This window comes from Myotis nattereri (assembly GCF_964212035.1).
Source record: "Myotis nattereri genome assembly, chromosome: 3".
NCBI classification, from domain to species: domain Eukaryota; kingdom Metazoa; phylum Chordata; class Mammalia; order Chiroptera; family Vespertilionidae; genus Myotis; species Myotis nattereri.
Window position 1 is genome coordinate 17,059,954 of NC_138077.1, and position 20,383 is coordinate 17,080,336.

Consider the following 20,383-nt stretch of genomic DNA (forward strand, 5'->3'; position numbering starts at 1 on the left):
TTGACAATCTAAGGGAAAAGAGATTGTGTCCCTGACTAAAGAGTCAGGTATGACGCATGTTTTAAAGATTCCTGCAGCACACGGTTAAAAATCTCTCATCTACCCTATGGGAAGGTGAAAAGTAACCACGATTAGTTATGTTGTTTCTACTCAAAATCTATACACATTTTTATCTCTTAGAAGTAAATGGGGCCTGACTGGTGTGGTTCAGTGGTTGAGCGTCCACCTATGAACTAGAAGGTGCCGTGTTTCAATTCCCTGTCCAGGTACATGTGGGCTAGACCCCAGTGGGTCATGTGCAGGAGGTAGCCAATCAATGATTGTCTCATCATTGATGTTTTTCTCTCCCTCCCTCTCCCTTCCTCTCTGAAATCAATAAAAATATTTTAAAAATTAAGTAAATGGAAACAAGTATCTTCAAAAGGCTCTAGCCGTTTTAGCTCAGTGGTCAGAGCACTGACCCTCAGACTGGAGGGTCCTGGGTTTGATTCTGGTCAAGGACACGTACCTTGGTTGGTTGTACGTTTGATCCTGGCCCTGGTTGGGTGCAAGTGGAAGGCAACCAATCAATGTGTCTCTCTCACATTGATGTTTATCTCTGTCCCCCTCCCTTCCACTCTCTCTCAAAATCAATGGGGGGAAAAATCTTCAAAAGAATGAAAGTGATTTAACAGTTTCCAAAGAAATTCGCACTGTCTCAGTATGTAAACACACTGGTTAATTTGACCTTTAATCCTTTTTCTCAGCAACTATCCAAGGGCAAACTAAACCACGCCACTGATCTCACACCTACCCTAAAAACAGACTGTTATCTTCTTCCCTCAAGTCTTTTGTTCTAAGGGCATCCTAACAGTGAAAATAAATTGCAAATACTGCTGAGTCAAGTTAAGGCCTTTAAGGCTTAAACTCTAGCTGGCTAACTCTTTATTAGAAGCCATGGGTGAGTCAAGAAAGCCAATGAGTTGGGAAAGCATAAGAGAAATAAAATGTCTTTTTAAGTCACAAGTTTGCCACTGAACGTAGAAACATTTTCAACTTCCTTCCCATTTTCTTTTACATGGAGATAGGGAAGGATTCAACAAATTGTATAAATTACAAAGAAATGCCACTAACAGAGCCCCAGGAGAACAGCAGAGTAAATCCTGAACTCTGCTGGCTTCCTGTGCAGACCGCTTCGCCATGCCCGGGTGGCCTTCATCCCCTCACACTCCTCCACTGTAATTTCAGGGCCACTGAAGAGACCAAGTAGACGGTGATGTAGGGAGCCAGCCCTAGAAAAGTTTACTGCTTTTTACTTCCACTCAGCACCACACTCATTAACAGAAATCAATGTAATTGCAATACCAATCTAACAATTATTCTAGAACAGTGGTTCTCAACTTTCTGGCCCTTTAGAGTTAGTTCCTCATGTTGTGACCCAACCATAAAATTATTTTCGTTGCTACTGTTATGAATTGTAATGTAAATATCTGATATGTAGGATGGTCTTAGGCGACCCCTGTGAAAGGGTTGTTCGACCGCCAAAGGGGTTGCGATCCACAGGTTAAGAACCACTGTTCTAGAATATTAGATTTGTTTCCTTAAACAATACCAGATAGGTGAAAGACAGGAAAATAAAGGCATAAGCTCCTTTTAGTTAGATAAATTTTAATTACTTTCTGGATTACTTTAATAACGTTTATTTTTAAACATAGTTGTTTTTTTAAAAAATATATTTATTGATTTCAGAGAGGAAGGGAGAGGAAGAGAGAGAAACATCAATGAGAGAAATCATTGATCAGTTGCCTCTGGCACACCCCACACTGGGGATTGAGCCCACAACTCAGGCAGGAATTGAACCATGATGTCCTGGTTTATAGGTCAACGCTCAACCACTGAGCTACATTGGCCGGGCATTAATAACTACTTTAAAGTTCACATACATAACTTGCTGGCTACCAATTGAACCAAATAAAAAATTCGTAGTTTCACCCTGGTTGGGTGGCTCAGCTGGTTGGAGTGTCCCATACACCAAAAGGTTGTGGAGTTCGATTCCCAGTCAGGGCACATACCTACCTGGCTGCTGGTTCAACCCCCAGTTGGGGCATGTATGGGAGGCAACATCAATATTTCTCTCTCTCTCTCTCTCTCTCTCTCTCTCTCTCTCTCTCTCTCAAATCAATGAAAACATATCCTCAGGTGAGGATTAAAAAAAGAATTCGAAGTCTCTATTCTCAACTTTATTTAATTATACCTGATAATGATTTGTATAGGATGAGGAAAGGTAGAAACAAGGAGGGGGGTATAACAGGCTACAAACAAGAGATACAAATGAGACTGAAGTGATATAAATTCGCCCACCACTAAGGGCGTGGCTTGTGGCAAAGCTGGCGCAGCAAGCTGCCTGTGCAGGACACTGGGCCCAGCCCTGCTCACCTCCTCCACCACGTACCTATTCTTTTTTTTTTCTTTAATATCTTTTTATTGATTTTTTTACAGAGAGGAAGGGAGAGGAATAGAGAGTTAGAAACATCGATGAGAGAGAAACATCGATTCAGCTGCTTCCTGCACATTCCCCACTGGGTATGTGCCCGCAAGCAAGGTACATGCCCTTGACCAGAATCGAACCCGGGACCCTTCAGTCCGCAGGCCGACGCTCTATCCACTGAGCCAAACCAGTTAAGGCCATACCTATTCTTGATCTTCAAATGCTCCCTTCCCCTCTAGGTCTTTTTCTCAAGTCAACAAACATGAACTCCTGCCTAGTACACCTTTCCCTGTTTATTCAATTAACATGCACTGTGCCGTGTACTGGGAATGCCAGGGAGAATAAACAGACAATCCCTGATCTCATAAAATGTACAGCCTGGCGAAGGAAAACAATCGCGATAAAGGCATACCTGGCAGATGCCACCACATGCCCAGCAGCGGGAAGTGCCTGGAGCACAGGGTAAGCTCCCGTAGTAGCATGCCAATGACGAAGCTATTTCAACCATCCTCAGAGATACTGATATAACCTGGAACAGTGGCTGGAGAGATACATGTGACCTGGAAACTGACTGGATGTAAGCAAGAAAAAGAAGAGCAAGAGTCAGGTAAGATACCCAGATTTCTGCCTGGCCATCTTGGTGGCGGCAAATGCCATGAAATGTGAGAGGCCACAGTGGTATGTAGACAGGTTCAACTGGAGGTGCCTGTGGGGAGTCAAAGCCAAGATGTCAACAGTGGGTGGTTCGAAATGATGGGCAGAGCTTGGGAACAGACTAGAAATAGGCTGGAGGCTGCGGAGACTCACACGGTAGCTGAAGCCACAAACTGAGAAAACCCAACATTGAAGGTACAAGGAGGAAACTGGGCCCACAGAGGGAAAGGAGGAACCAGGTTCTAGGTCTGGGTGGCTGCAAGTTAAAGAGGTCCTTATGGGCTGGCTTCTTCTACCTTCTCCCCTGGGTCTGCTACTGACTCAGGACATTATGGCCGTGAGTCACTGCCGTACACTGTCAAAGCAACCGCAAGTGCAAAGCACATTTCTCACTCCACTCGCCTGAGGCCACTCCAGCATCTATCACAATCTGCCTTTACTCTCACCCCTACAAAAACTGTCCTCCCTGTGGAACCGATTAACTTCCTGAATGTTCTTAATAATCTCCTAAGAGTAAGACCCACTGGCCTTATTTCTGTGACAGTGTCTGAGACCCCAGCACCTTCTAGTTCTCCTACATTCCCGGTCATTCCTCATCTTTCACCTTGTGTCGACTTGCAAGCTGTTGGTGTTCCCCCAGGTCCCATTTCACCTTCTCCTCTAGTCAGTCCTTCCTGCCTTTCCTGATTAAGCTCACACTGATGCCAGCTATCAGCGGTGATTCCCAATTCTCTATCACTAATGCTCGCCTCTCTCCTAAGATCCAGACCTTTGTTTACATCTCCTTACTGGATATTTTTCACCTTCATCCCCTCAGGCACCTCAAACACAACCTGTTCAAACATAAGCTCATTGTCACCTCCCTAAAACGTTTTGTTCTTTTCTTTATAGGCTAGCCACATCACCATTCCCTCAAGCCAAAAATCTGACTGCTTCTCTCCAACCTCTTCTTGCCACTCATGCAACCAGCTCCACTGCAATTCCCTCAAAACAACTTTCCAGATCAAAGAGGAAGCCCGGCACCACGCTGCTGTGTTTCAACAGAGGCTGCTTATGTCCGGGTCATCCCAGATGGAGTCCTGCGTTGGCGCTATCAGGTCTGCCTGCCTGGGAACTGCTGCAGAGTTCTGCATCATTCAAGAGAATGATGTCAGTGTAAACCTCACTTCTTTAATGCCTCCACAGGCTTCTTGGTGCCGCTGTGGGGGGTCAGGGGTGAGAGGTGCACTTTATCTTGACAGATGTCTAGCATTTCTCATCTCCTAATAAAGCTCTTGGAAAAGCCTTTAGATCTTGCTGGGGTCCAACCCCAGCAGGTCCAGGGGTCCCCAAAGGTGTGGACGGAGTCGGCAAAGAAGGAATTAAACAGAGACAGCGTTCAGTTGATCAGCAGCCTAGCCAGGATCTCTAGCCAAGTTCTTGTCAGGATCTCCAGCGAAGTTCTGGTTAGGATCTCCAGCCAGGTTCTGTGTCCATGTTTTCTTGCTAGGTTCTCCAGCCAGATTCTCCAGGTTCTCCAGCCAGGTTCTGTAGCCATGTTCCCTCGCTAGGTTCTCCAGCCAGGTTCTATCCAGGTTCTCCTGCCAAGTTCTGTTGCCAGGTTCTGTCCAGGTTCTGTTGCCATGTTCTCTCGCTAGGTTTTCCAGCCAGGTTCTGTCGCCAGGTTCTGTCCAGGTTCTCCTACCAGGTTCTCTCGCTAGGTTCTGTGTCTAGGTTCTGTGTCCAGTTTCTGTCCAGGATCTTTTGCCATGTTCTCTCCAGCGAAGTTCTTCTGTCTCTAGGTTCTGTGTGGGTTCTGTGTCTAGGTTCTGTGTCCTGTTGTCTTGTTACATCTGTATTTATACCAGTTGATTCCAATCCTATCAATCTCTATTCCAAAGGTTAGGGTGTTTCTTATCTCCATTCCAGGGAGTAAAGATTATGTAGCTTAAGCATGATTGTTCATAGTTAAAGTGATTAACTACCCGCCTGGCACTTAGTTAAGGGGTTTTATTCCCTCCCTAACTTCAGGGGAAAATCCCTACCTGGGGAAACAACCTTTCTCAGAGAGGAGACCTTGGTTAAAACACATAGTGCCAAGAAGGTGAGCAAACATATTAAGCAAACATATTAAGAACAGTATGCCATATATGACAGGTCCCTTGAAACAGCAAGGATGGACCAGCTTCCGGCAAGATCTTCGTCCACCCAATGTGTGGTCAGCAGTGACATCATGGGGAACTTGTTAAAATGCAGAATCTCCTATAAGAATGACTCAAGTGCACATCAGAAGTTTGAGAAGTGCTGGCTAGATGCTTTACATGAACTGAATTTCTCAACTCCCAAGGCACATCGTACCATTTCAGATCTATGTCTTTCAAAAGCTGTACCATCTGCTGGGAAGGTCCTACCAAACCTTCTACACCATGCAGTCCTACACTAATGTAAGAGCCCCTAGCACAAGACAGGACATGGTAGGCCAGAAATATGTGATTGATTAGATCATTTGATCAGTTAACAGATGAGTCTCGGGTTCTGAAGTGCATTCAGGTGGAAGTTGAATGTCAGGTAGTTGGAAATAGAGGCCCAGAGTTCAAAGGAGAGGTGGGCTGAGCTGGCAATCTTTTTAAGTCAGCAGCAAACTATTTCAGAGGTCACAGTAACGAATAGGTAAGGTCACCCCAGATTAAGATGGAGACTGAGAAGACCATGAGCCAAATCATGGGAAGGCTGACACTGAAGGGACCTATTGTAGAAGGCAGATTAAATCAGGTTAGCAGGGTGGGAAAGGGCCACAATAGGTGCCAAGGAGCTCCCCACAAAAATAAATGGATCTGGCACCCCTTGTTATCTTTGGCAATTGAAGCTGGGGTGGGGCTGGGAGTGGGGTGGGGAAGTGGGGCAGAACAATGAGGGCAGAGAGAAAGCAGATGCTTAACTTCTTCAGCCTAATAACTGAATGAATGACTCAGGGCTAGTGAAATGATCACCACAAGGACCACTGGATAAGAAGGGAGAGAAAGAGAAATGGAACCGATGAGAGCTACGTCATATACATGAGCCTAGTGGCAAAGAGTTTAAAAACTCAGTCACGCAACCTTTGCTGAACACTGGCTGTCTGCCCCGTGCCACAGGCTAACCCTGGGACTACAACAATGAACACACAGGTAATGCCCCTGCCCTCTGACCTGGTGCAGTGAGATATAATGGAGGCCCTGATGGAGATCCCATAACACATAGGTTAAGGAGCCAATATAGGGTGGCTCCCCTTAAGGAAGAGGCAACTTTTGCTGTGGTGGTTGGTATAATGGCAGAAATGTAAAGTTCACATCTAATAATCTTTTTTTTTTATGTGAAAGAAAAGATGCCAGGAAAACAAAAAAAAAGAGAAACATTTCACTTTGCTCCTCAACAACTCTAAGTAGGATCCCCCTTCTTCTTTTTTTAAATTGATTTCAGAGAGAGGAAGGGGGGAGAGAGAGGGATAGAGGGAGAGAGAGAGAGAAAGAGAAACGAGAGAGAAATATCAATGATGAGAGTCATTAACCGGCTGCCTCCTGCACACCCCACACTGGGGATCGAGCCCGCAACCCCTGCATGTGCCCTTGAATGGAATCGAACCTGGGACCCTTCAGTCCACAGGCTGATACTCTATCCACTGGGCCAAACAGCTAGGGCAGTGGGGTCCCCATTCTTCACACATAAAGTGATTGAGGCACACAGGAGGACAGAGGCCTGCTCTATCAAATGGCTAACGAGTGACTGGGAGACCAGAATCATCGACCAGCACATTTTTGTTCCACTCACGTTGACAGGGTGGAAAACAGCGGCACCCAAACTTTAACAAGATGCCCAGGGGCTGCTCTGCAGGTGCCTGAGCCACGTTAGTCTGCAACACCAGTCTAAGCCCCGGATCCTCATGCTTTCAACAAAGATAAAGGACTTAAAGGGCTAATAATAAAAACCTTCATACTGGGCACACAGCCAAGCCAACAGCACGTTCTTAATAAATGACTAATAACCAGTAATAGAAATTTAGGATGTGGATTAGAATAATCAAAGAAGAAAGTATGCCCTGGCTTGGAAGCTCAGTTAGTTAGAGCATCGTCCCAATACAGGGTTGTGGATTCGATTTCCAGTCAGGGCACATACAAGAATCAACCAATGAATGCATATCTAAGTAGAACAACAAATCAATATTTCTCTTGCTCTCTCAAATCAATCAATAAAAAATTTTTAAAAGAGGAAAGTAGCTGCTTTTAGAGGCAGAATAGCATAGTTATAGGAGCAAGAATGGAGAAGGAAATTTGTGATTGTGGCAAGTTACAGAACCACTCTGTGCCTCAGTTTCCACACCTGTACAACAGGGATCATTATAATACACACCCTCTATGGTTGCTAGATAGATTTAATATATGTGAAGCCCCTAGAACCGTGGTGGGCAAACTGCGGCTCGCGAGCCACATGCGATTCTTTGGCCCCTTGAGTGTGGCTCTTCCACAAAATACCAAGTGCGGGTGCACACATACAGTGCAATTGAAACTTCGTGGCCCGTGCGCAGAAGTCAGTATTTTGTGGAAGAGCCACCCTCAAGGGGCCAAAGAGCCGCATGTGGCTCGCGAGCCACAGTTTGCCGAGCTGCAGTTTGCCGACCACTGCCCTAGAACAATGCCTGGTATTTAATAACTGCTCAATCAAGGCTTTAGTTTTCCTACCATTCATTCCTACTGCTCTACTACTACTGCCACTACCAGTACTATAGTATGACTTGTTGCTAGTTTGGCAATTAAAACGCATCAAAAGGAGTTCGACCAGCAGCCAGAGTTTGGCACCAAACTCCTTACAACCCACACAGAGACAGCTAGCTCCAGAGGAAGCTCTACCACTCAAAACACTGCAATTTTTACAACATATTAAGTCCCCATCTTGTTTTGTCAATTGCAGGATTGTGCTACCACTCAACTTGAGTTCGTAACAATAAATTTCTCAAGTAGCAAGAAGGAGCTGAAGAAATACGCAAAACCATACATCAATTACATAGTTTCTGAGTTGTCTCCTACGGTGGAAAATTAAAAATAGTTGTCTGGCCCTAACCGGTTTGGCTCAGTGGATAGAGCGTCAGCCTGCGGACTGGTCAAGGGCATGTACCTTGGTTGTGGGTACATCTCCAGTAGGGGTTGTGCAGGAGGCAGCTGGTCGATGTTTCTCTCTCATCGATGTTTCTAACTCTCTATTCCCTCGCCCTTCCTATCTGTAAAAAATCAATAAAATATATTTACTGCCCCCCTCAAAAAAGAATTCTTCTTTAAAAAAAAAAATAGTTGTCTGGCCCTCGCCGGTCAGGTTCAGTGGATAGAGCATCCCGCCCCGGACTGAAGGGTCCTGAGCTCAGTCAGGGCACATACTGTGGTTGCAGACTCCTCCCCCACCAGGCAACCAATCAATGTGTTTCTCTCACATCAATGTTCCTTCTCTGTCTTCCCGTCTCTCTTCCACTCTCTCTGAAAACATCAATGGAAAAATATCCTCAGGTGAGGATTAAAAAAAAAAAAAAGTTGTTCAGTTTAGCTAGATGTTCGCTGTACTCTACTGTACACCTGATGAGCAGAATGGCCTATGTGTATCAAAATACCCTTGGTTGAGATTGTGCCTACCAAAGTGAGGCATCCAGAAAAATCCAATTACCCAAATACCCCTGAAAAAATATTCTTCCGCATGGCTTGTTCTTCCAGTTTTCTGGTTTAGATGCTGCCTGAAATATCTTTTCCCCCACAGAGAACACAAACACCGTGTGCTCAGCTTCAACTGCAGTTTAGCCCTTGACAAAACAAAAATGGGAACGGACCATGTAAACTGGTGACTGACCCCTCCTCTTTTCCAGAAAGCTCTGCTTGGGAAATTTCAGCCAAGGCTAAATGATATGTATCAAAAAGGGGGAGGTAGTGCTGTAGACTCACATCGAAGATTAGACTTGTTAATAGAACGTGGATCCCATGAGTAATGCTCACAGCTGTGGCATCCAACAATGGAATTAACATTTCAGCAGGAAGTCGAGAGCCATCCCCACAGAAAAGGCCACCTGATCCTGCTTTCGAGCGCTTACAAAAATTATCCTTCCGGAGGCTACACAACGTGCGTCTCCTAGGGTCCCTCCCATGAATTTTTTTTTTTTTAATGAATCATTTGGTTACAAAATGAGACAAATGCTTATTTTGACATCAGTCGGTTAAAACACTGACAAGGAAATAGATCCGTGTTTTCCAGTACCAAATAATGATGCTTCTTAATGGCACACGATTTTTTAAATGCCTTCTTCTCTTTTCCGGTCCCGAGAAAGGCACAGCTGAAAAATATACTTGGCAAACCCTTTAGGAATTGCCTGTACTGGTCATCACCCCATCTTATCTTCAAAATGAGGTTCATCATGAGGTTATGAATTTCCCTACGCACTTTGCCCCGAGACTGCGGAAGGCAATACCGCATTTTCGCAGGAACCTGCTTTTGATTTCCCACCGCCTACTCCGTGGAGTTACCGCCCAGTGCACAGCGCGCGCCGGGCTCGCCCAGGGGTCCCGTGCACTCGGCGCCTCGTTCCTAGAGGAACCCCCTTGGACGATCCCGGGCTCCGAGTCCATTTAATCATGGCGTTTGTAATTCAGTCTCCCCGCTTGGACGCGTCCACACCTGAACACTCGCCGCCCTGGGCTTTTGAAATCGGCTAACCCTGGACGGACACGACACGGCCGCCAACGAGGGAAGGGCACGAGCAAATACAGCGGAGCCCGCACCGGCCACAAAGAATGGAGCCGGAGCAATGCCGGGCGCAGACCCAGCGCGCCGCGCCCACCCACCCGCGGCGCGCCCCCGGGCGGGGGACCCTCCACCGCGCCCCTCATCCTGGGGCTCGGACCCCCGCTCCGCCAACGCCGCCCCCACGCCAGACACCCCACGCCCCCGTATGGCCCCCTCCGGAGCCCCTCCACCTTCTCGGCTCGCGCTCCCAGCCCGGCAAAATCAGCCGGTGCGGTTCCACCCGCACGGCCACCCGTGCCGCAGCGCCCCCAAATCGCGCCCGCCCCCTCCCCCACGCCTCATTGTTCCCGGGTGGCCGCCGGCACGAGCGCCCCGGGGCTGGCCGGGCCAGGGGGACAGCGGGCACCGCACCGCCTCCACTCACCAGCGACTCCGCACAGGAGCAGGAAGCACCGCAGAAGCGCCATGGTGGCGGCCGGGCCGTGCGCGGCGTCTGCAGGGGTAGGGGCTGCGGCCGGCGCTGCGGGTCTCCCGGCGCCTCGCGCGCTCCCGACTGGCTGCCAGCTGCGGCACCTCTGCACCTCCGCGCCACCCCGCCCTCGCTCCGCAGGTGAAACGCGTCACTTCCGGCCGCGGCCGAGTCCCGCGGCGCCGGCGAGCTCCGCCGGGCGCGTGGGGTTGCCATGGCAACCGGGCGCTGCGTGCCGCGCGCGGGCTGCACCCGACCTGCACCGACGGGGAACTCCCGGGTCGGCGGCGCTGGGCGTAAAGGGGGCGCTGGCAGCCACGCGCCCCGGCCTGAGCCGCGGTGCCCGCCTCCGTGCCTTCGGTGAAATCGGGATTTGTGCACCGGGGTGGGGCCGGCCCCCTCTCCCCCGACAGCTACACTGTGGTCACGCCCTTGCTGCGGCAGGGGACCGCGCGCCCGGGATCTGAAGGGCCGCTCCTGCCGTCACCCTCCCCGCCCCCTCGGGCAGGAGCGGGTTGGGCGCCTCCCGCCACGCGTCCCACCTCTGGCGCTTCGCTGCAGGGGCGGGAGCTCCCGCCTGAGGCTCTGGGGAGCGCACTTGTTCTCGGCTCCGGGGGAGTTGGGTGGGTTGATGGCTCCAGAAGGGCTTTTGCCCGTTTCCTGTAATGACTGAAGCGCTCAACTTCAGCTACGGATTTGAGAAGTGCCCAGATTGGCTTTCCCCGCCTAGGATTTCAAGGTTGTTCTAGCCCTGAAAATGGCCAGCAAAGACTAGCGAGCCTGAGAAGTGGGGCTAAGGGTGGTGAAAAGGCTTGGGGGGGAGGGGGAGGGTTGGAGGGCCCTGGAATTGGGCATGGTGAGTTGCCAGGTCAACCCTGCATTGTCGCTTCTAGCTCCAGGCGTCCTCCCTGCGTGTTCCGAAGTCATTTTGCCACCTGTTCGCAGTTGCTATTTTCAGATAACGTTTATTTATAGCTGCTGGGACATCGGTGTTCCCAGACGTTCCATATCAGGACTGAATTACAGGAGAGAAGCCGCGTTGCGCGGTGGGTAATTTCTTGGGCTCCCAAATGGGGCGGTAACTGGGCAAGTTACTTAGAAAGTTAGCTCCTACCACAGTGGTAGCTAGGAAAATTAGATGAGATAATGAAAAAAAAAAAAAGAATGTTTGGCACCGTGCCTGGCACAATAGTAAATACTTAGTAAAGTGGAAGCTAATAAAAAATAATATTGGAACATTCTTATTTATTGAACCAGAAAAGAGAAGTCAGCTATCAGGAAGACCAAAATTGCCTAGCTGCAATTTAGCCTGGTGGTTTGCAACCCTGGCTGCACATTAAAATTATCTGGAGAACGTGCACAAAAATAGCAATGCCTGAGCCCGCTCCAGAGATCCTGATTTAACATCTCTCTGGTGGGATCCTGACTGATCTAAGGCGAGAGAGTCCAGGGTAACCACGAGGGACTTCCTATTAGTTGAGGAAATAGGAATTCTACTGGATATAATTGAAGGTATAAAATATATGTAACTTGAAATGTTATAACATTATGCTTTATGAAATTAGAGATTAAGTATTAAAGTTGCTCATATCTATTTCAGACTGTTTTATGGAAAGTTTTCTAGTACTAATTTACTTCAAAGAAGCACACATTTGCCAAAAAGTTACTACTCTGAGTGTCTCCTCCTTAAACTTATCCTTCAGGGATCATCTCAACCATTTATTAGATATTTACAAGACACCTAAGAGGATTTTCATCTTAATCCCTTTGCTCTGGTACTTTAAAAAACACGTACAACCCTATCTTTGGGTTCCTTTTGTGGTAAGCATTCTCATAGTTTTCAATCACTTCTCTTACTCTGAATATTTCTAGGAGGCCAAAAAGGCACATTATTTATCTTTGTCATTCTTGGAAGCACAGCCCATTATAGTAGATTCCCTATGATTCGTTGAATTGAATATATTCAATTCATATAGAGGGTGGGCAAAAGTAGGTTTATACTGTTCTTATGGAAAATACAATAATTAATAAAATAATAATATAAGAATAAACTGTTTGCCAGGCTGACATGGCTCAGTGGTTGAGTATCAACCTATGAACCAAGAGGTCACGGTTTGATTCCTGGTCAGGACATATCCCAGGTTGCCAGCTCAATCCTGTGTGAAGCATGCAGGAGGCAACTGATCTCTCTCATCATTGATGTTCTCTCTCTCTCTCTCTCTCTCTCTCTCTCTCTCTCTCTCTCTCTCCCTCTCCCTCCCCCTCTCCTTTCCTCTCTAAAATCAATAAAATATATGTTTTTGAAAAAATAATAAACTGTTTCACGCACTCACACTGTAAACCTACTTTTGCCAACCCCTGTATTAGTATATTGAAAAAACATCCATGCAATAACTCACAAATTATTACATCTTAATTTATCTTTTTATTTATTTTTAACATATTTTATTGATTTTTTTTTTTTTTTTTTTTTTTACAGAGAGGAAGGGAGAGGGATAGTTAGAAGCATGGATGAGAGAGAAACATCGATCAGCTGCCTCCTGCACACCCCCTACTGGGGATGTGCCTGCAACCAAGGTACATGCCCTTGACTGGAATCGAACCTGGGACCCTTGAGTCCGCAGGCCGACGCTCTATCCACTGGGCCCAACCAGTTAGGGCATTAATTTATCTCTTTAAAATGTACTTAAAATGTATAATTTGCAAAATTACTGTTTTATACTTCAGATTAATGAACACATCATCTTTGGACTTTGGTTTGTAACTACATTAGTTCCTATGTAAGCAGTAGCTAAAATTATGTAGTTATTTGAAACTTCTTAAATGCTACCTTAAAAAGACTGTGTAGCTATTATCAGCTTAGAAATTATGTCTCTTGGAAATTGTAATGAAATAATTTCATTAATTCTGGAAGATACATTGTTAATTGTTTGCTATCCTCAAACCAAGCTAAGAAATAGCACACAGAGCCCTGGCCAATGTTGCTCAATGGTTAGATTGTTGGTCCGAGCATGGAAGGGTCTTGGGTTCAATTCCAGGTCTAGGGCATGCACTAGGTTGCACGGTCCATCAATCCCTGGCCCTAGTCAGGGCACTTACAGCAGGCAACTGATAGATGTGCCGCTCTCACATCTACTGGTATGTTTTTCTCTCTCTCCCCACTCCCTCCTTCCATTCCACTCTAAAAGTCAATGGAAAAAATGTCCTCTGGTGTTTTGATTAACATCAAAACAAAAGAAATAGCACTCGCTCAATTAAATGAATTGCCCTGTCTTAGTAAAACACTAAGCACAGCACATTGTATAGCCTCTAAACCACAGAAAGATGATTCCTGGCCCATCAGAAGGTGATAATTATAGAGACATAAATGACTGTCCTAAAGATTTCTCAGCAGTAAAGGGTTTTTCAACTCACCCACAGGTGATTCAAATTCTATGATCACATTCAGAAGTTGACTTGTACTTAAGAATTAAAGGAGTTTTCACCTCTTCTCAGCCTGGAATATGAAGGTATGTGAAGCAAGAAACTTTCTTTCATACCTGACACTGATGATTTTCATATTTCTTAGGAAATGATAATGCTGTTCTTCACAAGAAATGAAGGTTTCTCACAAGTGTGTTCTACTTATATTACCAAGAATGTTGGTTTTATGGGTTAATACCATCCAAGTCCTCTTTTTACCCCTAAGCAAAAACGCTTGTAGATACATACATTTTTAGTTTATGGCGGGTATATTATATTTATAAATCAATCCTTAGCCAGTGACCCAGAATTTCTTTTCTTTAGTTCCTTAATAATGTAGATTCCAAAATGAATATGCAAAAATGATGTTTATACAGACCAAAACTAAGGATTTTATTGATGGCCTTTTAAAATGCTCTTATCTGTCCTAGCTGGTTTGGCTCAGTGGATAGAGCATCGGCCTGCAGACCGAAGGATCCTAGGTTTGATTCCTGTCAAGGGCACATACCTGGGTTGCGTGTTAGATCCCCAATGGGGTGTGTGCAGGAGGCACACGATCAATAATTCCCTCTCATCATTGATGTTTCTATCTCTCTTCCTCTTTGAAATAAAATATATATACACAAATAAAATGCTCTTATCCAAGAATAATGTTCCTTCTAGGTGCTTTCTTCTTTGTTTTGATCTTTGTCACTTCATACCAGTTGCTTTTCTCCAATTTCTGCTAATTCATGATTTTCTGCTTAAAGATTAAAATAGAACAGAAAATAAGAAGCATAGTGGAAGCATGTTGAAAGTTCTGGTCTCAGGTTGGGTCAATTTGGGGAGATGCCAAATAAAATTACTTTTATAAAAGTCTAGCATTCAGGCTTAAACCTAGGTAGCCAGCTTTCTAGAAGAAGGGCTGGAAAAGAACTTTAGTAGATAAATCCCTGTACGTACAAGAGTGTCCCCACCCTAAGCCTGCTTGATAGCTCCTGTCCAAAGACCTTTTTTTTTTTTTTTTTTTAGCTCCAGCCTTATGCCATCTTGCAGAGGGGTAAATGTGGGATCTCAGTGTCTAACTTCTTTTTAAACAAACTTTGAACCAATCACCCTGTTTTTAGCCCCACCGTCATTGCACTCTCAAGTGGGCCTGATGCCACCAAATTCCGAAAATCTTTGAAGGTTCATTTGGGCCACGGAGGGCTTAGAACTCAGCTTTCTTAAGTACAATCAGTAAACTTTCATCCATCTGCTTTCCAGTTTCCAAAAATTTGGTATTGTTATCTCCTGTCCTGTTATCATTGTCCTTGTATCAGAAGGTTTTTAAAAAATTCATTTACTGTCATTTTAATGTGGTTTTGGGGAGGAGTAGAGGCATGTGTTTAATTCCCCATCTTTATTTTTAAGATCTGCCCTCAATGAGGATACAATGTCCCCGTGCATATAAAAGTTTAGAAATCTGAAGAAAACTAACATCTTTATTTTGCTCTTGATTAATACAAGGATCCTAGACTGGTTTAACTCCTATGAAATCCTGCTCCTAATTTATATTGTAATTCAGTGTTTTTGTTCTGATCATCTTGTAAGTTATACATTTTAAAAATATATACCCATGTTTAATTAGGTTTGTCTACATACCTTTGTTCACCATTTTCTCTTGCATCTCAAACTACTTCTGGGATGACTTTCCTTCTTCCAGAAGTGTGTTCTGTACAAATTCCCTTACTAAGTATCTCTTTAAAGTAAACTTGATTTCTGTGTATAAAAAATATCTATATTTAATTTGCCCCTCATTCTTAAAAGGTAGAGTTCTTGGTATAGCATTTGGGGCTTACTGACCTTTTCTATCAATGCTTTCAAAATACTGTTCCAGTCTATAACGGCTTCCTTTGCTGCTCCAAAGAAGGCAGTCTAATAATCCTTGTATCTGGCTGTTTTTAAAAGAACTCTCTGATTTGTTGTTCAATTTCAATACAATGTGTCTAGATTGAAATATATTTTTACTTATCCAGCCAAGGATTTCCTGAACCTAAAACAATTCCTGTCATCCCTCAATTCTGGAAAAAAATTTCAGTATTCAAATTATTTTTTAAAAAATATATTTGTATTGATTTCAGAGAAGAAGGGAGAGGGAGAGATAGAAACATCAATCATGAGAATCATTGATCGACTGCCTCCTGCACACCACCCACTGGGGATCGAGCCCACAACCTGTGCATATGCCCTGACTAGGAATTGAATCCTGACCTTCTGGTTCATAGATCAGTTCTCAAACACTGAGCCACACTGGTTGGGCAGTATTCAAATTCTTGTTCAATATTGCTTTTCCCATATTTTATTAACACCTCTGAGATGCTACTTAGATGTATGTTATACCTTCTCATTTTGTCCTTCACATCTTATTCTCATATTTTTCATGTACTTGTATTTGATATTCTGGTCATATTTTTTAGTTTTATCTGTCAGTTAATAACTTTGTTCTTCAGTTGTGTTATCTACTACTTAGTTCTCCAAATGGTTTTGTGTTTTTGTTTTTGTTTTTTAATATCTTTTTATTGATTTCAGAGAGGAAAGGACAGGGAGAGAGAGATAGAAAATCTATATATATAAAAGGCTAATATGCAAAGTGTCCCCTCGGGGGTTTGACCTGGAGACCGGGAGTTTGCTCGCTCGCTCTGATATGCCCTGACCACCATGGAGTGGTGTGGAACGAAAGAAGGCCCCAGCTGGTAGCCGGAAGGAAGGCCCTGGTCGGCAGTATTCAAATTTTTCTGAGAATAAGTCTTATGTTTGTGTTCATAACACAAATAACAACAATAATCATAAAATAATGAGGTTGGGAGGAAAGTTTTGGAAGCAATGGATATGATTATGCCATATCCATATCTATGTGTAGATATTTAATCACTTTTTTTTACATCTGCTTGGTTTCTTCTTTTCATTCAATTATCTCTTATATATCTGTAAATATAATAAACACACTTGATCTATGTGTGCAGTAATTACATAATTTGAAATATTTGTGTCTGATTTTATTTTTTGTTTTTTTTTAATGCAGATTCTTGCTTATTTTAGGCTTCTGTTCTCTTGTGTTTTATTTTTTCTCATAAACTCATATTTGTGGAACTGTATCTGTGTGAATTATTTAAGGGTTTTAAGTGCTTTTCTTGAGGGAGAATGCATATTACCTTCTGCCAGGGTCCTAGGGGTCTCCACCAATTCAGGAAGACTTGAAAGTAATTCTTGACATTAGGTTTCTCAGATTACACAGTTAATGTAAATTTGGGTCAGAAGCCAGCATGAGGGAGGGATTGTCCTTATAAATTCTCAGATGAGGTCCATTGCTCTCCTCTCTTCAACAGCCCTTTTAGGAAAAAGCATACTCCCATGCTCTGTAGATGCGCTGTGTAGAGAAATCAAACCTCGTCTCCCTTTCTTGCCCCCCCTCCAGGTTTTTTCACTTGGCTTGCTCCATTCAGTTTGTTAATCACTTGGAAAATATTATATTTAGTTGCTTTTGTGAGATTCCATAGTATCCAGATAGAAAAATTAATTTGTCAAGGATTTTCTCAACAAGTTCTCCTACCAATATCTAAATTAAGGCATTTCCAGAGCCACATTCTGACTTTCAGGGGCCCTAGGTACTTTTGCATTTGTGGGTCTCTCTCATCTCAAAAAATATTTAAAATTGTCTTTTATGGGTGTGCTGGTATAAAGACAAATTTAATCCACGCTGGATCATATTATTTCTTTTGATTTTAAAAGAAGTGAAAACGTTTTTACAGGCTCTGGATACGTTGGCTCTGAGCATTGCTTGTCTTCCTCCCTCTCTCCACCCCTAGTATAAGTTGTAGTGATACCAGTAATATCAAAGGTTACCTTTGAAAGGGAAGGAAAGAAATGAACTTACAAATATCTCTCTCATCTCTGTCTCTATTTCATCTCTTTTGCCAAAAGTTCCTATCCTTAGGGTATCTTCATCTCTAGTGTCCTTGCTGTACTTTTCTTCTTAGACCAAAACAATCTACAAAATACCAAATTTGCCCTGTACTAAAGATGAGAAAGAGACAGGTATTTACCTAGGAATACAAGTGTGTTGCTTATAAAATTTAAGCTTTTCCTTCATCTTCACAGTTCCATAGCTTGTATTTGGCTTTGAGGTTTTTGTTTCCTTTTTGAATGAAAAGAAATAGGATTGGTAGAATCAACCCAGAGAGTGTATCCTCTTTCTGGGATTTTGCGCTAACTGTGGTGGAAACCTTTAGAAAGAAAATTAAACTCTGAACTCTATCATAGTCCTCAGAAGGAAGACTTATAATGGCTGGTGTTGGTGATGTGCACAGAGGGTGATTTGAGAATAGATGACAATGTTTGCATAGTGCTCCGGGCATTTCAGATCAAAGATACTGTGCATACCCAGCATTAAGCCCATTTAACTTACACCCAGATTACAAGTTTAAATATTACAGAAGTGAGTGGAGCCTTCATATACTTCATGCCTTGCTGGTTTCTTTTTGGCTGGAGATAGCTTTCTGTCCGATAGGTAATAACAACGCTTTACATTTAGAGACCGGACAACATCTTTCATCCAAGGAGTTCAAAGAACTCAGCAATTATGACTCATCGGTCCTTAAAATAGCTCTACAAAACTCAGGATGACATGCATTGAGGTAAACTGGTTAAGAAACTACAGTCATGGAGGTGTTAAGGTGTTAAACAAGGCATTTCAGGAATCAGAGATGGAATTCAGAATAAGGCCTCCTCTCTTTGGATTAGACCTTAATGGGTAGCATATATCCCCTCCCCATGTAGATACGCTCTTCAGGGGCCTCTGTGGTGTTCACCATAAGGATAGTACTTCTTGACTATGGAGAATTTAGCTCTTATGCACCTCTCCAAGCTCATCTCACACTCCCTATCCCCCTCTGTAGCTATAGCCTCTTTGTAGATGCTGTCTCTTCTGCCTGGAATACTTGACCTTCTCAAGTGAGTATCTCCTAGCCATCCTTCCCATTTCAGATTGAATGTCCCTTCCTAAAAGAATCCTGATTAAATCAAATCCCAGAATTACAGTTTCTCAAAGTATCAGGCACCCCCCTCAGGCCACTTGCCACAGCTACAATTTTATACTTGACTGTGTTATTTGATTGTTTGACTGATGCCTATCCCACTCACCCAATTGTAGGTCCCATGGAGGCAGGGAACATGCCTGTTTTTCCTCACTATGGTAGCCCCAGCATCTAGTGTAGTGTGTGATGCTAGATATGGGCTCAAACAATTTGTTGATTGAGCTAATTCAGACTTTAGGAAAGGTGTTCTTTTAGTATGTGAACCCAAATCCTGAGCTTCAGCTTGGAATTATAATCAGGAAGAAAATGGTTGGCGTTTTACGTGATTATTCTAACATGTTTGAATTGGAAAGTGTATAAAATGCCTTAATAATTCAATTAAAACCCAAACGCTTAAAACTCTAGTAAGATGAAAAGAGACAAATTAGGAAAATAGTAAAAGGAATAGAGCTCAGAAAAACTGCAGTTAAGGGGAGCTACTGCAAGTTACTATAGAATTTAGGTCTGGTCTTTGGAAATGTGAGCTTAGACAGGGAAGCCAGTGGTTATTTCTATAACAGGAGTTCCCACTTGAAAACATGGGCTTCTCTCTTTATATTTGGCTTTTAGGCACCTTCACGTTAACTTGAATAGTCAGGAGGGATTTTTCTAGGGCATCTGAGGAAGCCTGAGAGAAGACTGTGCATTTGACTTGACTTGTCTGTTTCCTGGCCTTATTGAATTCCTCACAGCTGATACTCCTAGAGAGTTGCTGCTAGCAAAAGCCTCAGATGTGCCGACTGAACAAGAGTCCTTCTTCGAAGTCAGGCTTTTTGATTTAACACAGTGCTTCTCAACCTTGGCTGCATGTTGGGAGCCATTAAAGATATTGGCTTAAACAAAGCCATCTTAAGAACTATAAGTTTCTGGTTCCTCCAGAAACTCCTAATTACCAGAAACCACCTGTGTCTTGCAAATTGGCCAGCAGTTACAGATAAACTACCCTCACACAGCCGCTTTTTCACACATCTCCACTGATAAACACACAGCCATCCGAAGGCTGCTAAATCACACATCTCCGCTGATAAGCACAGCCATCAAAAGCCTAATAAATCTCTAGTAAAAGGTTACTGCCCATAGACCCCTTTACCCACCCCGCTTTCCTAAAACAGTATATATTCTGCCGCTGTGAGAATAAAGTTTGAGGCTTGATCAGAACTTGTCTTGCCTCCATTCTTTCGTGTCCCTTGTTTGTCTCATTCTCCTAGGGTGTCTCTTCGTTCCCCCGTTGTTGTCCCGCGGGTCGGGGCAGTCTGGCGCCCAACGCGTGGCGACTTGGGGACCCCCTGCGAGAACGTCTGCTTGAAGCGCCTGGCCAGGCACCCCTTAGAGTCGCCACGCAGTATTGACTCGTGAGTGAAGACTCGGCATCTTGATCGCCACGGTTTCACCCGCCCGTGAGACAGATCGTTGTGAAGGTAAGCAGACGAAACTTTTCAAACAAGAATTTCAAAATACCTCTTGAGAGCCTTCACCCTCTTTGGCACCCTCTTTGGCTGGCCTTTT

At 44.3% G+C, this 20,383-nt stretch overlaps 1 protein-coding gene across 3 annotated transcripts in view; it reads right to left on the reverse strand.

Moving 5' to 3' along the window:
* Positions 1-11,465, reverse strand: part of CXADR (CXADR cell adhesion molecule) — a 60,990-nt gene extending 49,525 nt beyond the window's left edge. For all 3 annotated transcript variants that reach the window (XM_081087888.1, XM_081087887.1, XM_081087889.1), the window contains exon 1: positions 10,278-11,465. In XM_081087888.1, coding sequence (XP_080944014.1) covers positions 10,278-10,320 — 43 coding nt within the window. In that variant the 5' untranslated portion in view covers positions 10,321-11,465. The remainder of the gene's footprint in view (positions 1-10,277) is intronic.
* Positions 11,466-20,383: the final 8,918 nt, after the last annotated feature.